Here is a 19882-nt window from a genome sequence, read left to right on the forward strand (position 1 = left end):
AAAAGATACCAAGATTAAAGAAAGGGATGTAGGAAACCCAATGAAGAGAGTAAGTAAGTGCTCTATGAGGACCCTGTGAATGGGAGAATGAGGAGAGTAACTGCCTGAAACCTACAGGAGCTCTGTGAGGTTTGAGGCTGGAACAGGGTTCTCAGTGCATGTTCATGAACCTGACTTGCTTCAGAACCCTAAATTTAACCCTTACCAGTATAGAGTGAGGGCAGTAATTAACACCTGCTTTGTAATTTTGTTTTGAGGGTTTTTAAGATAATGTATAGCAAGCTGTTAAAACAGTTGCTCTTCTCTGTGTGCTATTATATTATTAGAATAATATGCTAATACAATAATACACATATCATTACTTAATAATGACAGTCCTCTGATCAAGTTGCTTCTGGGCATAGCAACAGGAGCATCTCTAGCAGGTATGGGAAGTAGAGGTGGGGGAGGGACTTAAAGGCCAAAACTCATTATCAGTGCTTGAAGAATTGTGGGTGTCCACAGGGAAACCCTACTGGCCCCTGTGTGAATCACTCACTAGTAACTGTGCTCTTGTAGTCCTGCCAGGATTTCATTGGTCAAGGTCATCCTTGATGTTCTTTTTTTTTTTTTTTTTTTTTGGTATTTGTGTCACACCTGGCAGCACTCAGGGGTTACTCCTGGCTCTACGCTCAGAAATCGCTCCTGACAGGCTTGGGGGACCATATGGGATGCCAGGATTCGAACCACCGTCCTTCTGCATGAAAGGCTATCTCTCCGGCCCCTCTTTTTTTTTCTTAATCTTAATTTAAACACCTTGATTACAAATATGATTGTGGTTGGGTTTCAGTCATGTAAAGAACACCCCCCTTCACCAGTGCAACATTCCCACCACCAGTGTCCCAAATCTCCCTCCTCCCTACCACACCCCCGCCTGTGCTCTAGAAAGGCTTTCTACTTCCCTCATTCATTCATTGTTATGATAGTGCTCAATGTAGTTATTTCTCTAACTGCACTCATCACTCTTCGTGGTGAGCTTCATGTAGTGAGCTGGAACTTCCAGCCCTTCTCTCTTTTGTCTCTGAAAATTACTGTAAGAATGTCTTTTATTGGGCCCAGAGAGAAAGCACAGCGGCGTTTGCCTTGCAAGCAGCCGATCCAGGACCAAAGGTGGTTGGTTCGAATCCGGGTGTCCCATATGGTCCCCCATGCCTTCCAGGAGCTATTTCTGAGCAGAGAGCCAGGAGTAACCCCTGAGCAATGCGGGGTGTGGCCCAAAAACCAAAAAAAAAAAAAATGTCTTTTATTGTTCTTAAAACCAATAGATGAGTGAGACTATTCTACGTCTATCTCTCTCCCTCTGACTTATTTCACTCAGCATAATAGATTCCATGTACATCATGTATAGGAAAATTTCTTGACTTCATCTCTCCTGACGGCTGCATAATATTCCACTGTGTATATGTACCATAGTTTCTTTAGCCATTCATCTGTTGAAGGGCATCTTGGTTGTTTCCAGAGTCTGGCTATTGTAAATAGTACTGCAATGAATAGTGTAAGGAAGGGATTTTTGTATTGTATTTTTGTGTTCCTAGGGTATATTCCTAGGAGTGATATAGCTGTATCGTATGGGAGCTCAATTTCCAGTTTTTTGAGGAATCTCCATATCGCTTTCCATAAAGGTTGGACTAGGTGGCATTCCCACCAGCAGTGGATAAGAGTTCCTTTCTCTCCACATTTTCGCCAGCACTGCTTGTTCTCATTCTTTGTGATGTGTGCCAATCTCTGTGGTTTGAGATGGTACCTCATAGTTTCGATTTGCATCTCCCTGATGATTAGTGGTGTGGAGCATTTTTTCATGTGTCTTTTGGCCATTTGTATTTCTTTTTTGTCAAATTGTCTATTTCTTCTCCCCATTTTTTTATGGGATTAGATGTTTTTTCTTGTAAAGTTCTGTCAGTGCCTTGTATATTTTGATATTAGTCCCTTATCTGATGGGTATTGGGTGAATAGTTTCTCCCACTCAGTGGGTGGTTCTTGTATCCTGGGCACTGTTTCCTTTGAGGTGCAGAAGCTTCTCAGCTTAATATATTCCCATCTGTTAATCTCTGCTTTCACTTGTTTGGAGAGTGAAGTTTCCTCCTTGAAGATGCCTTTAGTCTCAATGTCATGGAGTGTTTTACCTACATGCTGTTCTTTATACCTTATGGTATTAGGTCTGATATCAAGGTCTTTAATCCATTTGGATTTTACCTTTGTACATGATGTTAGCTGGGGGTCTAAGTTCACTTTTTTGCAAGTGGCTAGCCAGTTGTGCCAGCACCAGTTGTTGAAGAGGCTTTCCTTGCTCCATTTAGGATTTCTTGCTCCTTTATCAAAGATTAGGTGATTGTATGTCTGGGGAACATTCTCTGAGAACTCAAGCCTATTCCACTGATCTGAGGGTCTATCTTTATTCCAATACCATGCTTTTTTGATAACTATTGTTTTGTAATACAGTTTAAAATTGGGGAAAGTAACGCCTCCCATATTTCTTTTCCCAAGGATTGTTTTAGCTATTTGAGGGTGTTTATTGTTCCAAATGAATTTCAAAAGTGTTTGATCCACTTCTTTGAAGAATGTTATGGGTATCTTTAGAGGGACGATGTTCTTTTTGTTGTTGTTTGTTTTTGTTTTTCTACTAGGAGACCACACTTAGGGGTACTTGGGGCTACATTCATGTTGGAACTGGGGATCCACTCCAACAGTATTGGGAGACCATGTGGTGCTGTGAATTGAATTTTGGCTCCATCATTCAAACCATGTGCACCAGCCCTTTGAACTAACTTGCCAGGGCTCCTCCGCCATGTTCTTTTCTTTTGGTTTGGGGGTAGTGTTCAGGGTTTTTCTTTTTCTTTTTCAGAAAGATTTCATATGATATGATATGGTTTCCTCTATTTGGGTGTGGGTTTTTTTGTTTATTTTTGTTTATTTTTGGCTTTTGGGCCACACCTAGTGATGCTCAGGGGGGGTTACTCCTGGCTATGTGCTCAGAAATCACTCCTGGTTTGGGGAACCATATGGGATGCCGAGGGATTGAACCTCGATCTGTCCTAGGTCAGCACGTGCAAGGTGAACTCCTTACCTACTGCTTTTCCCACCTGTCCAGCCCCTATTTGTATATTTTGACCTCCTCATTTGGGGGGAACAACTGAGACATGTTGGGGATCAGACCCAAAGCCTCATACATGCAAGCATTTTCTCTGCCACTGAACTACATCCCCTCTGTGACACTCTCGTTGGTCCAAAAACCGCATGAACCTAGTCATTAAACTAGGAAAGTGTACTTCTGCCATTGAAGTAAGCCTGGACTTTAGTATATCAAGAGTTTAAACAGGCTGGAGAGAGATCATGGAGGTAGGGCATTTGCCTTGCATACAGAAGGACAGTGGTTCAAATCCCAGCATCCCATATGATCCCCCAAGCTTGCCAGGAGCGATTTCTGAGTGTAGAGCCAGGAGTAACCCCTGAGAGCTGCCGGTTGTGACCCAAAAACAACAACAACAACAAAACAGGGACTGGAGCAATAGTACAGTGGGTATGGCATTTGATTTGCATACAGCCAATGTGGGCTTGATTCTTGTCATTTCATATGGTCCCTGAGCCACACCAGGAGTGGTCCCTGAGTTGAGTCAGGAGTAAGCCCTGATCACTGCTGTATGTGGCTCAAAAGCAAAAAAATTAAAAAGCTTATATAAAACTTATATTTAAAAATTTTTAACTTGCAGAACTGAGAGATAGTTCAGCAGACTGAGTGCATGCTTTGTGTTTGGAGTCCCCATTCCCTGCACCAATTGAACCCGTGAGTGTAGCCCAAAACCAAAATAAAGAGAAAATGACAAATTAGGACTGTAAATTACTTATTTAAAATTTTGCTGAAAATAATACTGGAGTGCTAGTATAATGGGTAGGTAGCTTGCATATGGCCAACTCAGGTTGTCCCTGGCACCTCATAGGCTCCTCCCAGCTCCAACATGTCTGATGTGCTGAGCCTGGAGTAAGCTCTGAGCACTATCAAGTGTGACTCCACCTAAAAAATGGCAGAAAGTTGTTCAGACATTTGTAATTTAATATATGTAAGCGTTTCCTATTTTGGGTTTTTGTTTGTTTTGGGGGGCTACACTTGGCAGTGCTCAGGGGTTACTCCTGGCTGTGTGTTCAGAAATCACAGGGACCATGTGGGATGCCAGGGATCTAACCCACGTCCATCCTGGGTCAGCCGACTGCAAGGTAAAGCCCTACCACTGTGCTACCACTCCAGCCCTGCTTTTCCTATTTTAATTACAGAAAAATAAAAACACGGGTAGTAGTATTAGAAAGATTAGTATAACACACTTAATGTCCCTATCTGTAACATTAAACAGTTATCAACTCATGATTAGTCTTGTGAACTTCTCCCTCCTCCACCATCAGTATCAAAAATTGATTTATTTTCTGCATATATACAGAAAGAATAGGCTTTCAGGGGCTGGAGAGATAGCATGGAGGTAGGGCATTTGCCTTACATGCAGAAGGACAGTGGTTGGAATCTCGACATCCCATATGGTCCCTGAGCACTGCCAGATGTGGACCCCCCCCCCAAAAAAAATATAGGCTTTCAGACCAGACTTGCAGACTTCCCTGGCTTCAAGGAGTGGAGCTCATGCTTGTGTCCAGGAAGTCGAATTTATTTATTATTTTTGGGCCACACCCGGTAACACTCAGGGGTTACTCCTGGCTATGCACTCAGAAATCACTCCTGTCTTGGGGGACCATATGGGATGCCGGGGATCGAACTGCGGTCCATCCTAGGCTATCGTGGGCAAGGCAAGCACCTTACCTCTAGCACCACCTCGCCGGCCCCCAGGAGGCTGAATTTAATCCTCTAGCACTACAAGGCACCCCAGGAACTACCAGGAATAGTCTTGATGCCCTCTAGCAGTGTACACCCTGCAGGAGGACATATATTAAAAAAATAGTAGGGGCCGGAGAGATAGCATGGAGGTAAGGCGTTTGCCTTTCATGCAGGAGGTCATCGGTTCGAATCCCGGCGTCCCATATGGTCCCCTGTGCCTGCCAGGAGCAATTTCTGAGCCTGGAGCCAGGAATAACCCCTGAGCACTGCCGGGTGTGGCCCAAAAACCAAAAAAAAAAAAAATAGTAATAAAAGGGAAAAAAATCAGTGACGTGTCAAGACTTCCAAATAAACAGGACACAGGGTGTTGGCATTGCAGTGAAACAGGCATGCAAGCTTTGCTGCTGACAGGAGTATCAACTAGTTAAATTTTCTAGAAAGCAGTTGGCAAGAGGATGGCAGCACTTAAAATGCTGATGCCCTTTACTTAATGACTATCTTCTTAGAATTTACCTTACAGAAACAATAGCCAGATGCTATATTATCTTGAAGACTGTTCACTGAAATACTATTTGTGCTAAGAATGTGAAGAACCATGGGATGGAGCAATAGCACAGTGGTGGGACGTTTGCCTTGCACATGACTGACCCAGGAAGGACCTCAGTTTGATCCCCGGCGTCCTATATCGTTCCCCAAGCCAGGAGCGATTTCTGAGCGCATAGCCAGTAGTAACTTCTGAGCATCACCAAATGTGGCCCAAAAATCAGAAGAGAAGAAAAAAGAAAATGTGAAAAATCCCAGGTCCAACATTAGAAATAGTTGCTTAAATTATAAACCATTTAGATAGGGAATTACTAGGTAGTTGTTGTGAAATATGTTGAAGAATACCTAATGATATTAGGAGAAAAAAATTTTTTTGTTCATAGACATCTTCTATAGTTTTATAGTGTTGGGGCTCAAACTCAGACCCTCACATAAGCAAGGCAAATGTTCTACTATTGAGCTACATCCTTGGCACCAAAAATTTTATGATAAAAAGTAAAAAATTTGGGGCCGGGCGGTGGCGCTAGAGGTAAGGTGCCTGCCTTGCGTGCGCTAGCCTTTGGATGGACCGCGGTTCGATCCCCCGGTGTCCCATATGGTCCCCCAAGCCAGGAGCAACTTCTGAGCACATAGCCAGGAGTAACCCCTGAGCGTTACCGGGTGTGGCCCAAAAACCAAAAAAAAAAAAAAAAAGTAAAAAATTTACAACTAAAGATGTGAATTAATGGTGGAGCACTGTGTTTAATTCCTGGCACAGCCTGTCTCCTGATCACTTGACACTGGAGTAGTTTTTAGGTACAACTAAGTGGCTTTAAAGTACAAGGAGAGAGGGCCCGGAGAGATAGCACAGCGGCGTTTGCCTTGCAAGCAGCCGATCCAGGACCAAAGGTAGTTGGTTCGAATCCTGGTGTCCCATATGGTGCCCTGTGCCTGCCAGGAGCTATTTCTGAGCAGACAGCCAGGAGTAACCCCTGAGCACCGCCGGGTGTGGCCCAAAAAAACCCCAAAAAAATAAAAAAAAAATTAAAAAAAAAAAAGTACAAGGAGAAAAAAAGACAGTAGAAGGTTAGGCTAGAGGGATAGAGAGATAAGGTACTTGCCTTTCCCGCAGTCAACTCTGTCATGCCATACGATTCCCTGAGTACTACCAGGACTGAGTAAAGTACTCCCTGAGTACAGAGTCAGGAGTAAACCCTGAGTATAGCTGGGTATGGCCCAAACCCTCCCATCCCCATGGGGGAAAAAGTTGTTTTAAGGAAGAAGATTAAAGGAAACTATATTAAAATTTTAACAGGGCTAATCAATGTGGGTTTTAATTGTTTAGGTGTCCTTTGTTCAGATGTTTTACAGTAGGCTTATGTTGCTTTTCTAATCAAGGACAATTAATCATAATTTAAAACAAGATACAAGTAGGTGGGGGTTGAAGCCATAGTACAATGAGGAGGGCATTTGCCTTGGACAAGGCCGATCAAAGGTTTAATTCCCAGCAATTTATATAGTGCCCCAGAGGCTACTAGGAGTGTAATTCCTGAGTGCAGACCCAGGAGTAACCCCTGCACACCACTAGGTGTGGCCCAATAAATTAATTAATTAATTAATTAATGCTACAGGTAAGCCTTGGTGGAAAAGCTGAATGTATGGCTGTCCTTGAGAGTCCAACCACTGTCCCAAGACAATGGCTTGCTGACCAAAATAACTTGTTGGGGGATCAGAACTTTCTTGGGAAGATATGTTCTAGGGTAGAGGAATAGAATAGCAAGGAGAGCTGCTGGGAGGCATGGCTGGTGCTGGCCAAGAAGGGCTAAGCGCTTCCTTCCCCTTGCAGCTCTTCTCACAGGCATGCTTCTGCTGAGCTGATGCTGGAGAGGGGACTAATACCAGCTTAGCCGTTGCTTGCTCACCCCAAACACAGCCTCGATTAGAAGACAGTTGTGAAGTTTTGAGCAGAATAAGAAGGGAACCTCACCAGATCTCAGATCTAGGTAGAGGCGAGCTGACTACTGTTGTGGAGAAGCCTCTCAACCTGCTGTGCTACAAAGAGAACTGTGGTAACAAAAGTGTTTCCTGGGCTTGACACTGCACGGAGTGCCCATTTGGACCCCAGGCTCTTAGTCTCTACTTGTTCTTCCAGTTGTTTTTTTCTAAGCCCCTTTGATCCCTTTCATCCTTTACCTGCCCTGGCTGGAGTGGCCTCCCTAGTGGGAACAGTTCCCTGCTTTCATGCAAGCAGAACTAATCTCTGCATTCTCCCTGGAGCACATCAGGCCCCAACATTGCCTCTGGACAGGGCTGCCTGCTGGAGCAACCCAAATATGTGAGCTCAGTATCCCAGGCAAGTCCTGTGCACCACAGCATAGCTGAGAAGCAGGTGTGCAAAGAGGAAGTCTGGATGCCTTTTGTGTGCTCCATAGCATGCCAGCACACAAACAACATCCTATTTCCTCTCTCTCCTGCTGGGAGATATTTCCATACACTCCGGATACCCCCTCAGACCCTCCTGAGAAGCCTAAGTGGATGGAGGGTTCACTTTTCGTGGGGTTGGCAGAAAAGCTGTTTGTGTACTCAGAATTTTTCATCAGTAACTTATTTGGAGAACCACAGATGGCTTAGGCAAACAATTCTTGGTATACATTCTAGATTAGTTTCCTGTGCCTGTGTGTGTGCCTCTGTGTGTGTGTGTGTGTGTGTGTGTTTTTGAAGTGAAAAAAGGTTTTGTGGTTTTTTTGTTTGTTTGTTTTTTTGGGCCACACCCATTTGATGCTCAGGGGTTACTCCTGGCTAAGGCTCAGAAATTGCCCCTGGCTTGGGGAACCATGTGGGACGCCAGGGGATCGAACCTTGGTCCTGATCCTTGGCTAGTGCTTGCAAGACAGACACCTTACCTCTAGCGCCACCTCACCGGCCCCGAAAAAAGGTTTTATTTGGAAATTCTGAGAAAGGGGAGAGAGAGGATAAGAAAGGGAGAGTAATATGCTTAAGAGAACACAGGCTTCTCCAAAGGTGGAGAGAGCCCCAGTACATAACTCAGCATGAAAGTGGGAAAATGCACATCTCAAAAGGGGTTATGATATGTGCATGTGGGTACCATGCATAGGCCTAAGGAGCATGTGTGCCTCCTGTGCCTTAAACAACAGTACCAGGGCCACAGTGATGGCACAGCTAATATTTGTTTGCCTTGTATGCAGCTGACCCAGCTGACTCTGGCCCTTAGAGCAAGCTTTTTTTTTTTCTTTTGGTTTTTGGACCACACCCAACTTGCTTAGGGCTTACACCTGACTCTGCTCAGTGCTTACTCCTGGCAGTGCTCTGGGGACTATACAGACTGCCAAAAAATGAATCTGAGTTGCAAGGCAAGCACCCTACCTGCCATATAATCTCTTGAGCTCATATTTGTATTTTTTTTAGGGGGTTGGGGAGGCACCTGGCAATGTTCAGAAGTTACTCCTGCCTTTGCACTCAGGAAACACTTCTAGTAATTCTGCTTCTAGTAGTGCTCGGGCCCATATGGAATGCCAGAGATTGAACACAGGTTGGCTGGCCATGTATAAAGCAACTGCCCTGCTTATTGCACTATCTCCAGCACCCACATTATATATATATATATTGGGGGGTCACACGCTGCATCGCTAAGGGGTTACTCCTGGCTCTGTGCTCAGAAGTCGCTCCTGGCAGGCTTGGGAGACCATATGGGATGCTGGGATTTGAACCGGGGTCAGTCCTTCGTTGGCAGCGTGTAAGGCAAACGCTTTACCACTGTGCTATTGCTCCAGCCCTGTGTGTGTGTGTGTGTGTGTGTGTGTTTTAAGGATGATAGTGAGACATGCTATGTGAGCCATACAATTTATTTACCATAGCTATTCAGTGATTTTTAGTATGTTCACAAGAGTACCGTCAGCCCCAGAATCAGTTAGATCACCTCAAAAAGAAACCCTGGCCCAGTGGTTCTCAAATAATGGGACATGCCCCCCAGGGGGGGTGAGAGGCTCCGTAAAGTGGTAAAGTGGGGCGTGTTTGACCTTCGCAAACACTGTCATAACAAGCTAAGCTCCGTGTTTATGTCTCTGGAGCTGAGAGTTGCTGTGTCCTGCTTCAAACCACCACTTCGAAAAGCTATGCATTGCAAAACATGCTCATTGTAACCATTAATCCAGACATCACCACCTCTGATTAAATAATCAGCTCAAGGGGCTGGAGAGATAGCACAGGGTCGTTTGCCTTGCAAGCAGCCAACCCAGGACCTAAGGTGGTTGGTTCGAATCCCGGCCTGCCAGGAGCTATTTCTGAGCAAATAGCCAGGAGTAACCCCTGAGCATCACCAGGTGTGGCCCAAAACCAAAAAAAAAAAAAAAAAAATCAGCTCAAATTATTTTATATATTTTTGTTTTGCAGGTTAAAGTTTTTTTCTTTAATAAAGATACTATTTAGAGTCATGCAGTGGGCGTGAAAAATGTTTTCTTCTTCGTAGGGGGGCATGACAGAAAATAATTGAGAAGCACTGCCCTGGCCCAACTGACTCTTCTTCCCAGTTTATTTCTAGCTTCCTCTTTCCCAGCCTTAGGCAACCATGAATCTTATTTTCTAACTGGAACTGCCTATTCTGGACTTTCATAACAATGGACTCATACAATATGTGGTCTTTGTGACTGATTTCTTTGATTCAGCAAATTTTCAAGTTTATTCATGTTATAGCACATATTTGCACTTCTTTCTTTATTGGGGTGCCCCCCAAACAATGCTAAGGAGGCCTACTGGCCCCTCCCTGCTATTGCTGGCCAACTGGGCCAGTGGTTCAGTTCAAGTGCTTGGAGATTTCCCAGGTCATGCCTGCAGTAGCTGAGGACATCCAGAGCTATCCCCAGTGATGTGGGGACCACACGGTGCTGGGCATCAAACCTCAGTTGGCCACATGCAACCTTACCCTTTAGCTCAGATGCTCACACATCGTCTGGCTGTGGTGTTTGCTGGGCATCATGCTTCTGTCTGTGGTGTGGCTGGAAATCACTTGTGGTCCTGGGGATCAGATACAGTAGAGCTGCTAGGACTGTGTATAGCCCATGTGGTAGTACTGGAGAGTGAACTCATGGTCTTGGGCTTTCAAGGTAAGTGCTTTAGCCACTGAGCCCACTTCCTGGCCCAGCATGTGTTTGAAGGAGAGTGAGGGAGACCCTTGCTGAGGCAGACACAGGAACGCGTGGGCAGGGCTCTCTCAGAAGCAGTCCTTGATTTCTTGGCATTATGCATATGCAGGAGAAGCCTCTCTGTGGCCAACCCACAGAGAAAGTTCTCTGTTTTGGATCTGTTTGGATTTTAAACCAAGGTCTTGTTTACTGGACCCAGAATGAGCCAATGTAGGACAGCAGGGTGGCCTCTAGGAAGAAAGAGTGCCTGTCTCGCCATTGCCATTAGTCTTCACAGGTGCTGATTGCTGGGGTCATACTCAGTGGGAGGGAAAAATCTTCTCTTGGAGTTTTGTTTTTAGTTTTGTTTGTTTTTTGCCTTTTTAAATAAGTCCCATGGTGCTCAGGGCTTACTCCTGGTTCTGTACTAAGAAATCAGTCCTGTTGGGCTCAGGGGACGTATGGGATGACAGCGATTGGAAACCAGGCCTTCCGTGTGCAAGGCAAAACCCTACCCACTGTGCTATCACTCTAATCCAGGAAAACCTTTCTTGGACTTTGACCTTCAGAAACAGAAGCTGAGGGAACCGTAGTGTTCAGGCACCTTCTCAAAGCCTCTCAGAACCAAAAGCAGCTTTAACTGGCATCTGGTCTTTTATATATGCTGTTATTTTTATTTATAAAGCAACACCCTCATCCCCAAATAGACTCTTCTTTTTAATAGACTAGCTCCCTTTGAGGAAAGTCTGGGGCTCCCAGTTTTTCTCTGGGGGCATCTCAGAGGAATTCTGCCAACATGGGAACACTGCTAGCCTACGAGCTGTTCAGGAGGCCCAGCATGCATATCTTAATAACTGGAGTGCATTTCTTTGTTACTCTTCCTCTGCCCTTCTCAAACTTGGTCCAGGAAGGAAAATCTTTCCATTAGCAGTACTTGGCACCAGACCAGTTCTTGCCTCTCTCTCTTCCTTTGTCAGTGCTCAGCTCCTTGCTTCTTGTCTTCCAGCTGCCCAATATGTTTGGCGACCTTCGCTCCACGTTTATTGCCTTGATGATTGGATCCTATGCCTCCTCTGCTGTCACCTTCCCAGGAATCAAGGTGAGGGTGGGGTTGACAGTTTTCAGCTTGTTTATTTGCTTTGGTGTCTGAACAGAGGCCTCTCCAAAAGGCTCCTTTAACCTTCTCTGAAGTGGGAAGTCTTTGTGGGCTTTGAGCTGGGCCCCTCCCAGCCTCCCACACCTGGGAGGATGCACCTGGCCCCAGAGTAATAAGAAAAGCAAACCACTGGGCCATGAAGGGTGGAAAATTCGAGCAGGTTTCTGAAGGTTTCTGAAGGGTAATACCACAAAAGCCTGTTTTTGAGGCTGATGGTGAGAAAGGAGGGGAGGTGGGTTTGCTCAGGTCCTGAGTGAAATTCCTGGCTCCCCTCGTAAGCTCTATTGTTGGGCTGTTTCTACCCATTAGCTAAAATGCTGTTCATAGCCAAGTTAGTTCAGCTGTTTCCCTCCCAGACAGGATTCACAGCACATGGAAGTCACTTAGGGTCAGGTTGACGCAAACACTCAAAGTTCCCACTCCTATTCCTGCTGCTGCTGCTGCTGCCAGGCTTGCTGGAGGGGCTACTCGCTCCTCTGGCTCCAGCTCCAAACCCCAAGCCCCCTTTTCTGAGTTCCATGGGGAAATCCTCAAGGTGGACAGGCACTGTGAGGTGCTTGGGGCATCCAGGGCCCAATCTCCTACCCCCCGACTGTGAGAGGCCAGGAGTTCCTCTACTGCTTGTCCTTGTTGGAGCATGTTCTTCCTGGGTTGCTGAGCCACTGTCTGCCAGTGCTGAGCTCATGCTAGAAATAAACAGCAAGGGCTGGGACTATAGGTGAGGCTCTTGCCTTGCACATGTTGACCCAGGTTCAAGTTCCAGCACCACATATAGTCCCTGGAGCATTGCTAAGAGTGATCCCTTAGTGCATTGCCAGGAGTAAGCTCTGGGCACAACTGGATGCAGTCCTAAAATAAATTAAAACAGGATCTGGAGAGATAGTACAGTTGGTAAGGTGCTTGTCTTGCATATATCTGACCTGGGTTCAATCCCTGGTGCCCCATATAGTTCACCAAGTACTGCAGAAATAATTCCTGAACACAGAGCCAGAAGTAATCTGATCACTGCCGGGTATGCTTCAGAAACAAAAGAAATCAAAATAGAGTGACAGTAACAGCTACACCTTGCTTAGTCACTTTACTTTGGTGGGGAAGTTGGATACACACCCACACCTAGTTTTGCTCAGGGCTTACTCCTGGCTCTACACTCAGGAATTACTCCGAGCAGGCTCGGGGTATGAGATAGATGCTGGGGATCAAACCCAGGTTGTCCATATGCAAGGCTAGCATCAGATCCATTGACTCTGCCTATGTGCTCTTTAAGGTGTAGAAGGAAATGAATGAATAGGGCTGAGAAGTTTCTATTCCTAAGAGCAAGATTTTAGTGGTTGAGGAAGGGGGTTGAGTGAGAGATGTGGTGGGACTGCCCCCAAGAGCCAGCATGGTAATAGGGATGGGCCTTTCCAAAAAAGTGATACATGGTTCAGGCTGCAGGCATCACTGAGAGTTAGCGGGCACTTCAACAAGTGCCCTCACCTCTGGTGAGCTGGTGGGCCCCAGACTGGTAGCTGTCTCTATCACAGATAAGTCCTGAGTTGGCCTACTGCCAACTCTGCCCCCCCCTACATTGCCCCTGATAGGTCATCTATGACTTTGGTGTCTCCTTCATCATCATCCTTGTGGTCTGGGCCAGCTGCTCTGGACTGGTTTTCTTCAACTGCTTCTTTAACTGGCCCCTGGAACCCTTTCCAGGGCCAGAAGACATGGACTACACGTAAGTGCGCGTGTTCCCAACCCCCAAGACCCTCCTGGCCAGCTGCTGGGCAGCTGCTCACAGCCACACACATCCCCTCACCATGGCCTCCAGGGTGAAGATCAAGTTCAGCTGGCTGGGCTTTGACCACAAGATCACCGGGAAGCAGTTCTATAAGCAGGTGACCACAGTGGGGCGTCGCCTGAGTGTGGGCAGCTCCATGAGAGGCACCAAGGAGCAGGCATCACTGCAGGATGGCCACAAGCTGTGCCTATCCACTGTTGACCTGGAGGTGAAGTGCCAGCCCGATGCTGCAGGTACTTGCCATGCAGCCAACAGACCCAGCACCACACTGCCACCCCTGCTGTGACCCATGCTCACCCCAACATGCAGGGATCTGGTGGGCAGATGGGGCTCCTACTCCCAGGCCCCTGGTGCCCAGAGGGTGGGTACATATGGGGCAGGTCTTCCACTTCTCTCTGAGCTGAGCAGCCCTGGCCTCCTGCCTCCTCCCTGCAGCGGCCCCCTCGTTTATGCACAGTGTGTTCAGCCCCATCCTGCTGCTCAGCCTGGTCACCATGTGCGTCACACAGCTGCGGCTCATCTTCTACATGGGTGCCATGAACAACATCCTCAAGTTCCTGGTCAGCGACGACCAAGATGTAGGTAAGTGAGCCCTGGGCCTGGGTGGTGCCGCTCCCACAGAAGAGCATCCCCCAGTAGCGGCAGTCACTGGCTTGTGGCTGTTGACTGGAAAGAGGCTGTGAAATGGGCAAAGCTCAGTCAGCAGTTGTGGTTTGGAGCCATTTCCTCACAGCCAGGCCTGATGGAGTTTTTCTGGCCTCCGCTATTAGTTCTCAGTGGAGGTGAGGACACAAATGACTGCAACTGGGGTGTGGGTGCCTATTTTTTCCTTGCCTGGGGGGACAGCTGGCAGGCTGACAGTGTAGGTTAGCAACACTGCCCAGAACATGCTCCACCTGAGAGCTTGTTGAATGATGACTTCGAGAACCCCACATGAGCATTTTCAGGAAAGCCGCAGGTTGGCACAAGGAGTGACAGGGTCCTGGGGCAGGCAGGACATCCCAACTGGAGACTCTGGTATAGAACCGGGATGGGGCCAAGACTGAGATTTCCAGGGACCGGAGAGATAGCATGGAGGTAAGGCATTTGTCTTTCATGCAGTAGGTCATTGGTTCGAATCCTGGCACCCCATATGGTCCCCCGAGCTTGGAGCCAGGAGTAACCCAAGCGCTGCCGGGTTGACCCAAAAACCAAAAGAAAAAAAAAAAAAGACTGAGGCTTCCTCCTGCTCCCCCGCCCCCCCGGGGGTCTAGGCTGTGGGTAAACAGCACTGATAAACTCACATGCCTTTCTACTAGAACAGCACAGAAGGTCTTCAGCTGATAAAAAGGTTTTGGTTTAACAAAGAAAGTCAGTACTTCCTCAGGGCTTGAGCTGAGTCAGCTTTAGTCATCCACACTTGGAACAAACACTTTCGGTAAATCCCCTTTTATTGGCAGACTCCCTGGTGTCCTGCTTTCGTGTCAGCTTGTTTTTCCCTTGGGATTGATACTGGCACCAGGGTATTGTGAGAAATCAAAGCTAATTTTTAAAGGGAACAAGAAGAAAGGGACTGCACCCAACCAAAGGAAGTCGACAGCACAGGTTCCACGGTGCCATGGGTACCCGCTAATGAAACAACATATGCAGTCTTGCAAAATGCTGAGTGACCTCTGACAAAGTAAAAGCCCTGCCCCTTGAGGAACCTTCATGCAACCTCATATTCCTGCTATGGAAAGCCTTTTAGAACAGTTTTTCTTTAGTGGCTAGAGAGATAGTACAACAGGTAGGGCACTTTCCTTGCATATACTGACCAAGGATAGATCCGCAGCACCCCTATAGTTCCCTGAGTGGCCCAGAGTAAAGCCTGAGCACTGAACTGCTAATGTGGCCCAAAGAACAAATATTGCAGAAAGCTTCTCATTTATTATTATTATTATTATTATTATTATTAATTTTTTTTTTGGTTTTTCAGCCACACCCGGTGACACTCAGGTTACTCCTGGCTATACACTCAGAAATTACTCCTGGCTTGGGGGATCATATGGGATGCCGGGGGATCGAACCACAGTTCGTCCTAGGCTAGTGATGGCAAGGCAGATACCTAACCGCTTGCATCACCGCTCCAGCCCCAGAAAGTTTCTCTCATGTGCTGCAATATTAAATCTTAACTCCTAGAGCTGGAGAAATAGCATGGGGCATATGCTTTGCATGCATAAGATCCCAGTCTCTAAACTGCATAGCCCTAAGGGGCAGTCAGATGTGACCTTGATGGCCCTTGATCGGTCCCGGGTGGTTCTTGGCCTGAGCAGTACTTCATCCTCAGGTCCTAGTTTTGAACCATCTGCCTCAGTTACCTACAAGTCACTAAGAGTAGCCACATGGTCCACTGCATATAGCCATGAGAGTCTAAAATAGGAAAGACATCTTAGGGAGATTGCTCAACTGAGCATATGCTTTACATGTATAATTCCCAGGTTCAATTCCCAGAGCCAGGAGTAGCCCCTGAGCATTGCCAGGTGTGTCTCTCTCCCCATCTCTAAGCCCTTTGTTTTTTAAGAAAAGGGAAAAAAAAAATCTGGATCAGAGAGATAGTACAGTAGGTTCAGTGCTTGGCTTGTACATATCTTACCTGGCTTTGATCCCTGGATCCCCATATGGTTCCCAGCCCCGCCAGAAGTGATCCCTGAGTACCACTGGATGTGTCCCTCCCCTAAAAAGGAAAAACTATCAGAGAAGAGGTAACATGTGCAGCAAACCTCTCAAGGGGGTTGCTGACCTCTGGAGGCGTTATTTACTATTGCTGAATCCTGAACTTGACTCAAGTTCTCCTAAAAAATCTTACTATCTAAGAGTAATTTTTATGACTGTTTTCCACATTCATAGTCTTTTTCAAGAAAGAGGAATTTGGCTCAGGAGCTTCAGTGTGGACATTGAGACAGGATATTGGTTTTCACCATCCTGCATAGTTGTACCAGCACCATAGCCCTGGCTCTGTCCAGTGGGCAGGCTCAGCTGTGACACAGATGCTGACTAGTTTGAGGAATGGGGTTTGGGGGACATAATTGGTGTCTTCTCCAGGCAGAGAACCAGAGAGATAGTATAACTAGTAAGGAGTTTGCCTTTCTTGCAGCCAAAATGGTTCAATTGCTGGCACCTCATAAGGTCCCTTAAACCAGCCAAGAGTTAAGGTTTGGTTTTTTTAGTTGTTGTTTTTTGTTTTGTTTTGTTTTTGTTTTTAGTCCACATCCAGTGACACTCAGGGATTACTCCTGGCTATGTGCTCAGAAATCGCTCCTGGCTTGGACAACCATATGGGACGCCAAGGGGTTGAACTACAGTTCATTGTAGGTTAGCGCGTGCAAGGCAATCTTCCTACTGCTTGCACCACTGCTCCAGCCCCAGGTTTTTGTTTTTGTTTTTGTTTTTGTTTTTTTGGGGGGGGGGTTGGGCCACACCTGGCGGTGCTCAGGGGTTACTCCTGGCTTTCTGCTTAGAAATCGCTCCTGACTGGCACAGGGAACTATATGGGATGCCAGATTTGAACCACCATTGTCCTGGGACCAAGGCAAACACCCTACCGGTTCTATCTCTGTACCCCTGAAGAGTTAAGTTTTGAGCGCCACCGGTGTAACCCAAAAATCAAATAGGGGAGAAAAAGAAGCAGGACTGGCCAGATAGTACAAGTGAGGAGGGGGCTAGAGAGATAGCATGGAGGGTAAGGCATTTGCCTTGCATGCAGAAGGACAGTGGTTCGAATCTTGGCATCCCATATGGTCCCCTGAGCCTGCCAGGAGTAATTTCTGAGTTGTAGAGCCAGGAGTAACCTCTCAGGGCTGCCGGGTGTGACAAACAAAAAAGTACAAGTGAGTAAGGTGCTTGCCTTGCATGCCGTACCCCAAATTCAAGACCCAAGTTCAATCCCCCAGCATCCCTTATTGTTTCTTTTTTTTGTTTTGTTTTGTTTTTTGGGCCACACCCAGCGATGCTCAGGGGTTACTCCTGGCTGTCTGCTCAGAAATAGCTCCTGGCAGGCACGGGGGACCATATGGGACACCAGGATTCGAACCAACCACCTTTAGTCCTGGATTGGCTGCTTGCAAGGCAAACACCACTGTGCTATCTCTCCGGGCCCCCTTATTGTTTCTTAAGCACTGTCTGGAGTGATTCCTGACTGCAGAGCTAGGCATAAGCCCTGAGCACACTTGTTGTGATGCAGTAACCAAAGAAAAGAAGAGAAAAGAAAAGAAAAGAAAAGAGAAGAAAAGGCAGAAAGAGACAGTGTTTCTGGAAAGGAACACACATAGTCTTTTACTAATACACAAACACACATGCTCATATATAGACTCACACTCACTTTCACATACTGTCACACTCTGTTTTTGGTTTTTGTTTTTGGGCCACACTCAACAATGCTTGCACTTAGGGATCTGCACTTAGAGATCACTCTTTTTTTTCTTTTTTTCTTCTTTTTTTTTTTTTTTTTTTTTTTTTTTGGTTTTTTTGGGTCACACCCGGCAGTGCTCAGGGGTTATTCCTGGCTCCAGGCTCAGAAATTGCTCCTGGCAGGCACAGGGGACCATATGGGGCGCCGGGATTCGAACCGATGACCTCCTGCATGAAAGGCAAACGCCTTACCTCCATGCTATCTCTCCGGCCCCTTTTTTTGGTTTTTTTGTTTTTTTTTTTTTGTTTGTTTTTGGGCCACACCCGGTGACGCTCAGGGGTTACTCCTGGCTATGTGCTCAGAAGTTGCTCCTGGCTTGGGGGACCATATGGGACACCGGGGATCGAACCACGGTCTGTCCAAGGTAGCGCAGGCAAGGCAGGCACCTTACCTTTAGCGCCACCGCCCGGCCCCTTTTTGGTTTTTTTGGGTCACACCCAGAGGTGCTCAGGGGTTACTCTGGCTGTCTGCTCAGAAATAGCTCCTGGCAGGCACAGGGGACCATATGGGACACCGGGATTCAAACCAACCACCTTTGGTCCTGGATCGGCTGCTTGCAAGGCAAATGCCGCTGTGCTATCTCTCCGGGCCCAGGGATCACTCTTGGGGTACAGGGAAACATATATGTTGCTAGAATGGAACCTCATTGCCCTACCCATTGTACTGTCTTTCTGGCCCTACCCCCACACTCTTATTTTCACGTGCACTCTCATTTGCACATTCTGGTTTTGCAGGATTCTCTGTACCCTCACCACTTTCCTGTCACAGTCCCCAGCCCATAGGCAGGTCTGATTCACTAGTCTGCCTGGGACAAGGCCCCAGCAGACAGGAAAAGGAGAGCAGACACACACAGACCTCCGCTCCGGAAGCCTGGAGCTCAGTGTCCCCATGGGCCAGGCATTCTGAGTTGGTCCTGGTAGAAATGGGCACATGCGCTAGGCCCAGAGCTACCCTGCTCCACACCCTGGCTCTGACACTCTTTTCCTTCTTGCTAACTTTTCTCCTCTCCACTTTCTCACTAGGTTCTCAGGATGCAGTGATGGCTACCGGTAAGCTGGGATAAATTGTCTGGGAATGCTGCAACACATCCCCCAGCCCTACTCTGCTTCTCCAAGTAGCACCATGCCCTGAACACTACACATTCCTCCCCACTGCAGGCAGGGTGGGGTGGTCAGCTTGCAGCTTCTCTTTTCCTGAAAAACCCCTTCATAATTTCTGGCTCTTTGAAGATGGGATCGTTACGTCAGCATCCCTTGGAGCAGGGACTTGTGGATCTATTTTCAGAAGCAGATTCTGATGGCCCATTGTACCCAAAGCCCAACACAGGCACTGAGCTTTCCTCCATCCTAAACTTCTGGATCTTCTGGGCAAGGTCATTGTGGCAAAAGGGCTTTAAAAAAAAGAAAAGGGGGGGGGGGCAGAGAGATAGCATGAAGGTAAGGCGTTTGCCTTTCATGCAGAAGGACAGTGGTTCGAATCCCGGCATCCCATATGGTCCCCTGAACCTAGCAGGAGCGATTTCTGAGCGTAGAGCCAGGAGTAACCCAAAAAAAAAAAAAAAAGCAACAAGAAAGGGATTTGGAGAATGAGGGACTGTCCCTTGTCCTGCCTTTTATTTAATTTCATGGATTCGGGTTACTATACCCCTTTGCTACCCACAAAGAGTCAAGAGACAGAGAGGTTTGGAAAAGACTCAGAAAAGCCTGTAGGGTCTTAAATTCAGCCTCATGCCCACCTATCACACTGTCTCCCTCCCCAGTTGGGCTCTACACATCCATCTTCGGCGTGCTCCAGCTGCTCTGCCTGCTTACAGCTCCAATCATCGGTTACATCATGGACTGGAGAATGAAAGAGTGTGAAGATGGCTCTGAAGAGCCTGAAGAGAAAGACACTAACCAGTGCGTAGCCAGGGACTGAATACCAGTTCTTTAGGAAATACATCCCTAGAGTGAGAAGTCAGGCAGGGATTGGGTGGGTAGATTCAACTTTATTTTTTATTGATTTAGGGGAG

The 19882-nt window shown here is 47.0% G+C and overlaps 1 protein-coding gene across 1 annotated transcript in view; it reads left to right on the top strand.

The window, feature by feature from the left end:
• Positions 1 to 19882, top strand: part of SLC43A2 (solute carrier family 43 member 2) — a 57779-nt gene that overhangs the window by 26810 nt on the left and 11087 nt on the right. The window contains exons 5-10 of the mRNA XM_049782653.1: positions 11519 to 11611; positions 13249 to 13382; positions 13476 to 13678; positions 13881 to 14027; positions 18909 to 18920; positions 19631 to 19769. Coding sequence (XP_049638610.1) covers positions 11519 to 11611; positions 13249 to 13382; positions 13476 to 13678; positions 13881 to 14027; positions 18909 to 18920; positions 19631 to 19769 — 728 coding nt within the window. The remainder of the gene's footprint in view (positions 1 to 11518; positions 11612 to 13248; positions 13383 to 13475; positions 13679 to 13880; positions 14028 to 18908; positions 18921 to 19630; positions 19770 to 19882) is intronic.

This window comes from Suncus etruscus, chromosome 1 (genome assembly GCF_024139225.1).
Source record: "Suncus etruscus isolate mSunEtr1 chromosome 1, mSunEtr1.pri.cur, whole genome shotgun sequence".
Classification (NCBI taxonomy): domain Eukaryota; kingdom Metazoa; phylum Chordata; class Mammalia; order Eulipotyphla; family Soricidae; genus Suncus; species Suncus etruscus.